This window comes from Saccopteryx leptura, unplaced genomic scaffold (assembly GCF_036850995.1).
Source record: "Saccopteryx leptura isolate mSacLep1 unplaced genomic scaffold, mSacLep1_pri_phased_curated manual_scaffold_18, whole genome shotgun sequence".
Lineage (NCBI taxonomy): Eukaryota > Metazoa > Chordata > Mammalia > Chiroptera > Emballonuridae > Saccopteryx > Saccopteryx leptura.
Genome location: NW_027095700.1, coordinates 3,063,057 through 3,072,063, shown reverse-complemented (window position 1 = coordinate 3,072,063; position 9,007 = coordinate 3,063,057). Strand labels below are relative to the sequence as shown.

Here is a 9,007-nt window from a genome sequence, read left to right as displayed (position 1 = left end):
GACAGGAAATGCTGACCCTGGGGGCCCCAGCCCACAGAAGGGGGCTCATTCTCTCCGTCGCAACCCCATTCCCATGGCACCTGTCCACCCCCTCTCTCAGGTCACTCCTCAGACAGGAAACCCTCTTCTCACTAACTGAAGATTCATGACTTCTCCAACTGTTACTCTTCATCCCTCATTCATTCGTTTGTTTTTCATTTCATTCATTCATTCATTCATTCATTCATTCAAAATTACTGCCTGCCTGCTGAGAGGCTGGACTGAGAGGCCCAGTTCCCAGAGTCTCTGCCCAGGGATGAGACCAGGATCCCACCTCTGAAAAAGTAGCCACCTACATGCAGCCCACCTGGGTGGAGATAAGGAGGACAGGAGTGCCAGCCCTAGGCTCATGCACAAGCCAGACAAAACGGCTGAGTGTTTCCCAGGCAAAGGCAGCATGAAGACCAAACCCCGGCCCCATCTGGCAGCTCAGCCTCACTACTTCCTCCCACCCCACCCCCCAGACCATCACTGGGGTCACCTGGCTGGCCACTCAGCAAGTTTCCCACCTCCTCTGCTTTCCCTCGCTCAGTCAATGCCCTCTGACTGCATCCGGCCCTCTTGACCAGTCCGTGTTGAGGGTAAAGGCCCCCTCTAATCAAAATCAGGGTGGGGGTGGGTGGGGGCTTGGGCACAGGGGGGCGGGGCTTGGGCACAGTGGGGCGGGGCTTGGGCACAGTGGGACGGGCCTCGGCCTTTGCCAGGGAATTCTGGAACATCAGTCAGGAGAGCCACTGGCTGAGGACGCAGGTCGGTGATATGATGCCTGCCCCACTCACAGACACCTTCCTCCTGGGCCTAGTGGCCTTGTTCTCAGCCCTCATCCCCCAGGATGTGCTGTGTTTTGGTCCCCCAGCTCACTTTAGACAGCCCCGAGCAGGTCATTAGTTCCACCTGTCCCAACCTGGTCTTCACCTTTGCCCCTCACCTGGGTGGCCCTTCCAAAGGCCAGGCATGGGCCCAACATGGGCACCTCCAGCCCTCACTGTCTCCAACTCAGTTGCCATCAAATATGGGTCCCATTGCCCCCACCATCCCCTCTCAGCGTCTCCACATCCCATGGCCTTACCAATCTTTGTCACATCCTCCAGTCCCCTTCCTCCACCTCCATTCAGAGACCAGCTGCCCTTCTGAGATCCTGAACCTAAATCCATGACTCTGATACTCAGCCGCCCCTCACCACTCAAAGAAGGGGAGGGAAAAGGGAGGGGCTTGGAGGAAGGCTTGGGTGGAATAGGGGAGGGGTCAGACACAAGCCCAAAGCCCCAAGGAGAGAACTGAGGGGGGGCATTCATCCTCCCCCACACCCACACTCTGCACCACTTTCCGTCTCACCTCCCAAGGCTAGCATTCTGGCAGGTTGGGACCAGTGGCCCAGGCTCCGATCTCTGCCCCTCCACCATGAACCTTGCCCCGTGAGCTGGGTGAGTCCCCACCTCACAGATTCAGAAACAGAAGCTCAGAGTAAATGCAGAATTTGGTCAAGATCACACAGCAAGTGGGTGGTAGGAAAGACATTGGAACCAGCCATTTCCTGCAAATTCAGTGAAGATTTGGATATGTCAGGGTCTTATCTCTTCCAAATCTATTTCCTAGATGTCAAATGGCATAAAAAGGTCTCTAACCTGGACTCAATCAAGTGCAGAGGAGAAGGAGATGGACAGATGTTCCCAGAGGGACAGGCCTTAGCCCCATGTGAGGGGCCTAGCACCCACAGGGCAGGGAGGGGTGAGAGGTCACAGAGCACCTGCTGATCCTGGGGCCACCTTAGACTGGTTATGGAGCCCCCTAACTCCTACTGAGGAGGTGCTGGGGAAGGTGAGCAGTCTGTTCTGCCAGGCTGCCAGAATCCTGAGCTCACCTCCAGTAAAGACGTCCAGAGGAAAACAAGAGACAAACCTCCATCATGAATCTGATCCGACTCTCCTACCCTGCAAACACCCTAACCCCACACTGGTGATCTGAACCTGGCAGTGGTTTAAAACGGTACGACACTGTCCCCCACTGCACTTTATCCCCATTAGGACATCTGACAATAACCCACTGTGTCAGCTCACCAACTACATGCGGGGGGTATGTGGTCAGAACAATAGATGATGAAGGGTATTTCTTTTAAATTCATCAGCCATTTCTAATAAAAACCTTTAATTGGACTATGAATAATGAGTCTAAATACCTATCTAATTTTATTAACCCAGGTCATCCCAAAAGATCCAGTTAAAAAATAAAGTCAACTTTAGAAGTTCGATTTAAAAAAAAAACTCAATTGAAAAATCAACAATTATGTTTTAGCATAATAAAGATCCTTAATAATATTTTTTAAAAAGGGTCTAAATTGAATAAAAGCTAACTTTCAAATTCAAAACTAAACATCAATTCAAGGCACAAGAGGAAAGACCTTCCACAGACATGCCCCTGTCTCTACCATTATTCAACTGTGCGTTTGCAGGTTCTAGGGTTCCAGTTAATGCAACAGAAACAAAAATTAAATAAGCAATGAAAAGACTAGGAAAGCAGACTCAAAACTACTTTCCTCTGTCGATTTTCTGGTTGTAGAACTTGAGAAATGATTGTGGTGATAATGGAGTTAGGAGGAGGTGGATAGGAAAGTGTTCGTGGCTGCCCCCCAAGCCACCCCAGCACCTGCTGCAGATTGTTGGTAGTCCCTTGTGTGGTAGACCTCGATCTTCTGGAATTCAGGAACTCCCTTCTGCAGCCTCTTGGTCCCTAAGGTGTTGTTATATGATTTCAGTTCTGCCAGGGAGACACATGCAACAAGATGCCACCAACAAGAGCTTTGGAGGGGCAAAGGGCAGAGCCCAGCCTGCCCGCCCGGCTCCTTCAGTGCCCCCAACAGAGTCCCTTAGGAAAACCCCTGCCAGCTGATGCAGGGGACTCAGCTGATGCACTTGAGCATGTGAGCACAGCTCCCACTCCCAGGTGAACAAGGTGACTTCATTCTCTCTATAACAATTTTTCTCTCTAGCCCAGGGGTCGGGAAACTTTTTGGCTGAGAGAGCCATGAACGCCACATATTTTAAAATGTCATTCCATGAGAGCCATACAACAACCTGTGTATGTTATACATTATCCAATAAAAATTTGGTGTTGTCCCGGAGGACAGCTGTGATTGGCTCCAGCCACCCGCAACCATGAACGAGCGGTAGGAAATGAATGGATTGTAATACATGAGAATATTTTATATTTTTAACGTTATTATTATTTTTTATTAAAGATTGGTCTGCGAGCCAAATGCAGCCCTCAAAAGAGCCACATCTGGCTCGTGATCCATAGGTTCCCGACCCTTGCTCTAGCCTCTTCTAACAGGATGGCAGAGACCCAACGTCTTGGTCGATGTAGAACTTGTCTCTGTTTCTCCAGAGTGGTGTCAAAATGAGGGGCCACACCACAGTGTGGAAGACTGAGGCTGTCTGTGTCTCACCTGTGAGAACCACCCTGGCCTATTGGCATGCTGAAGTCTTGCTCCTCAGGACCACCTCGCCTCCCCTCCTGCCAAACCCTTCCCTTCTCAGCCCAGGGAATCACTTCCAGGTTTGAGATAAGTCCCTCCCTCCCTTCCACTGCGTCTTGATGTGCTTAGAAGGACTTCTCTAAAGACTCGCTCTTTCTGCCTTGGCATTTGTATCAGAGACGCCTGTGGTGGCAGAGTAGGTTGTCTCCAGCAATCAAAGGCTCCATCAGTTGTCGGCCTTGTCCACCCCTCAATCCCTCCCTAGTCATCCCACTTAAATGGGACCTGGGGGGAGGGCAGGGGAGGGCTGGAAACATCACCACAAAGAAAATAAAACACATCAGCTCACCACACCAAAGATGACAAATTCGATTTAGAGGAAAGGAGGAGTCCCACTTATGACACCACAAAGAATAAATGGTCGGCAATAAGCATATCAACGAAGACCCAAGGTGCGCACAAAGGAAACAATACTGTCCAGAGAGAGATTGTTAGGAGGCTCCATAAATGATGAGCTGCATCGGGTCCCTAAGAGGGAGACGTAAAACAGAGAGGGCATCACCCTGTCTCAATTTCATACCCAAATGAGTGAAGTTCCAATCAAAATCCCCAGAGCATGACTCTGGAACTGGACCGATGGATTCAAAGATTCGTCTGTAGGAATAAACTGTCAGGTGGGACAACAATCTTCTGAAAAGAAAAGCCAGGAGGGGCAGCTGCCTACCAGTTGTTGGACGTGCTGTGAATCAGCCAGAAACAATCCGGCATGGCAGGGCCCGGGGCAAAGTGTCTGGTGGGATTTCGACAAGTTGTGGGTCAGAGACATGCAAGGTGACCCATTCTATTGTCAAGATGGCACTTTAAATCAATGGGGGAAAGACTACTTACTCAATAAATGGCATTGAGAAAAATTGGCCATTTCTTCGGAAGAAGTCCTTGCCTTTTGCCACGTAATAAAACTCCAGGGGGATAGGATATCTGAACGTAGTCACCACATTTGTAACAATGTTACAAGAAAATATACAGGAATGTTTTCCATAAAATAAAGGCAGAGGTGTTTCTTCTAAGATTTGAAACCCAGAAACCACAAAAGAACAATTAGATTTGACCACATGGAACCTGAGAATATGCATATAAACATATACATACATACACAGTGAAGACACCAAAATAAAGTCACACGGAAATATTTGCAGAACATACACCATGGAAAAGACTGTGTTCCTAATATACAGAATGGTCTACCAATCAATAGAAAAGACAAATGCCACAACAGAAGGATGAGTTGAGGATGTGATCCGGCTGTTACAGAGGAAACACAATGGCGGGCAAATATGTGACGAGTCAATCTCACTAATCATTTTTAAAATGGCAATTCAACAAGATTCTAGTTTTTGTCTCCCAGACTGGCAAACATCCCTAGAATTGAATAACATTCGCCGTTAGTGAGGGTGGGAGAGATAGGCGGGGATGGTACTCGACACAGCCTCTTTAGAGTTGTCTGTTTTGTTTTTAGGTAGATATCCTTTCTGGCTCAGCCGCCCACTTGAAATCGACCCAGTAGAAATGATCATGTGAGTCCGTAAGGATGTGAGGACGAGGATGGTCACGGCAGTGTTGCTGAGAGCAGACCCCTGTGCCCCCAGGTACAGGCAGTTAAATAATTTCCAGTTCATCCATTCGTGGAAATACTCAGCAGACACCCAAATCCAAAGGTCCATCTAGATGTGCTGACCCAGAAAGAAGTCCTTGATGGACTCCTGAGAGTCAGGTGGCACACGATCTATCGGCACAGCCACATGCCTGCTGAACCAAACATCTCCCCCAGGCTGTGGAGTGCAACCCTAAACCACAATTGGAAGGATGAGAACAACACTCCAATGCTTTGAGAGCTGGAGCCACAAACCCAACAGCTTGAAAGTGGGAGATGAGATACGGCGTCTGGGCTCTGTACGCTGTGCTGCACCCCCACCCCTACCCCAAGCCCTGTTCACTTCTAATCCTATTTCGTTCTTAAAAGAGCTAGGAGAGCTTCCCTCTTTTTTTTTTTTGTTTTAAATACCTTTCTCAAATAGTAAATTCAGCATGCAAAGATTGGCATCAAAGTTGGTCTGAACCCCATCCCAGGGGGTGGGCAGTTGGTATCTTCCCAGGACCTCCTGGCTCCCTGCCCCCCATCACAGGTGCCAGCTTCCAGCATCCTCAAACCCTCCAGCTTCTCCTCATGTGTCCCCTAAGCAAGTTGTCCTAGGTCACCACTTGCCTTAGGTCACCACTGTAGTAGTAGCGCCACCCTAGGGTCCCAAAGTACCAGACACAAGCCGTGGGTAGCACACTTTACTGAAGTTCACATAGGGGCAGGACGGGGTACATCACAGAGCAGCAGGACAGACATCAAACAAAGGGCAGACCACCTTCAGCCACGTGTCTCGGCCGTTTCCACCAGCAGGGCTGACACCAGTATCCAGTGACCCTGCTCTCCTCTCTTGCTCACTTACCTGGCACCCCCAGATCCCTCTCCATGACTCATCAGAAGAGTCTGGGAAGGGGGTCAAGGCCAGTTCTTAATGGAACCATTGTCTTTTCCAAGGAGCCTGGGACCCGGAAGTGATCACAGCCCGGGTCAGCCACACAGGGACAAGGAAGAACTGGACAAAGGCCCCAGAGTAAACCTGGAGTGGCCACCGTGTGTAAGCCTGGGCCACAGGACAAGCCACAAAGACAGTGGGTGAGGGAGGTTGGGCTGGACTCAGGCACAGGGATGGGACCCCAGATCCACGGCTGGAGCAAGAAGAGCCAGGACTTACTTTCAGGGGTTTTCCCTTGCCTCCTCCCACCCCAAAGTGCCTCAGCCCATCTGTGCCATCCTCCACAGCCCCTGCTCAGAAAGCTGGCCCTCAGGACCCTGCCCATGGTGGTGCCCACCTCAGGGATGGAGCAGGGGGATGTCCGGTTAAGAGGCAGAGCTCCAGTCCGGGTGTGTGCACGCCTACGGTAGTGAGCATGTGAATACCCGCGTGGGTGTGGATGAAGGTGCCCTGCTCTGCGGGCACAGCAGGCTGTGTGTGCGCACGCCACTGCATTTGCGTGTGCTGGTGTGAGTCTGTGTGCACCCGTGTGTGGCTGGTGTCTGCAGTGAACACAAACGACTATAGGGTCTCACCCTCAGGCCCACCCAGTAACCTTGTTCATCTCAACTCTAATCCACCCCACCCCATTGCTCCCAAGCCTCACCAGGCCCGAGTTCCCCCAGGCAGCCCAGCACCCACAGCGTCCAGAGCCCCCAGGCCTGCCTGCTCTTCCTCAGCCCCTCACCCCCAGCTCTGCCGGGAGCCCTCCCCCACAACACACACCCACACCCAGGCTCAGACCCAGGTCTCTAGACTCAGAAGTGACTGTATTTCTCTAGAAGATGCCCTCACAGCTAGGCTGCCGGGTTGGGACTGGCTCGGCTCCGCTCAGCTTCCCTTAAAGACCTGGAGGTCCCAGCCCTTGCCTTCACCCCACCCACCCGGCGATGCCAATGCCAATGCCTGTGTCCTGGAGTTGTCCTGCTGGCTGAAATTGGAAAGTGGTGGAGAGACGGGAGGGGTGAGGACCACAGACCATGGAGCCAGACCAAGTCTGCCCTAGCCCCAGCCAAGCCAGGCTGAGGAAGGGGCAGCCACAGGCCCCAGGGACAAGGTCAGAAGCCCTTCAGGAAGGAGAAGACCTCAGGGCCCAGCCCGGAGGAGGATGGGCCCCAGGCTGAGCAGGAGCCCCCGAGCCAGGGTTCAGGACTCCCAGTTGCAAAAATCTTTGTCACAGCACTCCACATCTACTTTTAAGATCCCAAAATTAATGAAGAGCATCAGGTAATCTGAGAAAAACTGCCGCTTAAGGAAGTGGCAGGATGAGGCACACATCTTACTCATGGAATAGTCCTTCCTGTCTGGAGAAGAGGAGGGGAGCCTGAAATTGGAGCCCCAGGTAGGCCCTCTCTGCCTTGCGCCCCGCTCCACCCCGGAATCCAGCCCAGGCCCTGGTTCAGAACCCCAGAACAGCAGAGCTAAAGCTCCCAGCCCACCCCCGTTGTCCCCAATGACATGGAGGGCCCAGGGCCAGACAGGCAGCTGTTCGCTGTCACATAGCAAGCCAGAGAGGTTGAAACCACCCCCCAAAACTCCCTACCGCGCTCAGGTGCTGGCTTACCGCTGCTGGATAACTGCGCCGCAGATACTGGCATACTGCTGTGCTTGAGATCAGTGATGCGGACGCTAGCACACACCTTTTTGGTGGGCAGGCACTCCCTTGCGGTGCAGTGGCTGAAGTTGGTGATCGCTGTGCAGAACTGGCACCACAAACCATCAGCTAGACAGACCAGAGACACAGGATGACTAGAGAAACAGCAGGCCAGGCCAGGCCAGCCCCTGCATCCTCCCCACCTGCTTGCTGCAGGCTCTGCTGGGAGAACCATTGGGCTGGGGGAGGCTGGGCACCCCGTGGCCAGCAGTGACCAGGCCAGACTGGCACCGAGAAGACCCTGTGTCACTTCCCAGTAGTTTCCAGGGAGGATCCCACACCTGGGACTCTGGATGCCCCGAGGCCCTCTCCCTGGCCCCATGCACAAGTATACCCACACACACAGCTACCTCACACCTAAGGTGCCCCCCCTGCACACGCTGACCTCCTCACACACTCCCCCTACCCCTCCCAAAGCACAGTTCGTTCGTTTGTTCCAAGCTTCCAAGGACCAAACTGGACTTGACAGGCGGCCTGCTGGGGCTCTTAATGGAGCACAGAACCCCTGCATTGAATCAGGGGCATCGTGCAGGAACAGGCGAGGAAGCCCCTCAGTGCCCTCAGGAGTAGGGAGGGACCCACGTGGCTGGAGGTGGAGCAGCACCAGCCAGGGAGAGGGCGTCTGGGGTCGCAGGAGTCTAGGAGGGAGTGTGGTTTGAGGGTCACCACCAGAGGATGGTGACCCACAGCCCAGCTCTCCCAGGGACGTGGCCCACCCTGGGAGAGCTGCCGCAAGACTCACCAGGCTCAGAGCACAGCAGAGCCGCCAGCAGCACCAGACCGAGGCCCTTCATGATCTCAGGCAGCATGTTCCAGGCAGACCTTGCGAAGGCGTGGGAGCTGTGGACAAGGGTCGTCTGGGGCTCAGGCCTGGCTGGGAGAAGCCTCGGTCAGCAGATACAGGTCCTGACCGGGCCGAAGAACCCTCTCCTTTTCTGGCCTCCAAATACAACCTCCTCCCGGACATCCACGGCAGGGGTCCTCCCTAAGCTCGAAGAAGCCCACCCCCAGACCATCCCCCAGAGTGCCCACCATCACAGCCTCCCTTCCAGCTAGAACAGGTCTGCCCTCCCGGCATGGCGGCAGGCCAAGATGCACCCACCCCGCGCGCCCGACACCTGTGGGATGAGGAGGGAAGGGTGTCGTGGCGCGTCTTCTCCCTGGGGAGCGGTAGGTGCGTCGGGAAAGGAAAGGAAAGGGCAAGGAGCGAGGGAA

The 9,007-nt window shown here is 53.3% G+C and overlaps 1 protein-coding gene across 1 annotated transcript; it reads right to left on the bottom strand.

The window, feature by feature from the left end:
* Positions 1 to 7,113: 7,113 nt before the first annotated feature.
* Positions 7,114 to 9,007, bottom strand: LOC136386869 (lymphocyte antigen 6H-like). The gene is made up of 4 exons (XM_066357991.1): positions 8,911 to 9,007; positions 8,535 to 8,632; positions 7,703 to 7,861; positions 7,114 to 7,442 (listed from the first exon to the last, which is right to left on the bottom strand). Exons 2-4 carry the CDS (start codon positions 8,599 to 8,601, stop codon positions 7,285 to 7,287), a joined length of 384 nt encoding a protein of 127 aa, XP_066214088.1. The 5' UTR covers positions 8,602 to 8,632; positions 8,911 to 9,007; the 3' UTR covers positions 7,114 to 7,284.

What these genes read in the sequence shown, in the direction of transcription:
- LOC136386869 (XM_066357991.1), bottom strand. Translation starts at nt 8,601, where the DNA reads ATGCTGCCTGAGATCATGAAGGGCCTCGGTCTGGTGCTGCTGGCGGCT. An exon ending in TCTGCTGTGCTCTGAGCCTG is followed by an intron (nt 7,862 to 8,534) that starts GTGAGTCTTGCG and finishes TGGTCTGTCTAG; the next exon opens with CTGATGGTTTGTGGTGCCAG. An exon ending in GGCGCAGTTATCCAGCAGCG is followed by an intron (nt 7,443 to 7,702) that starts GTAAGCCAGCAC and finishes CCTCTTCTCCAG; the next exon opens with ACAGGAAGGACTATTCCATG.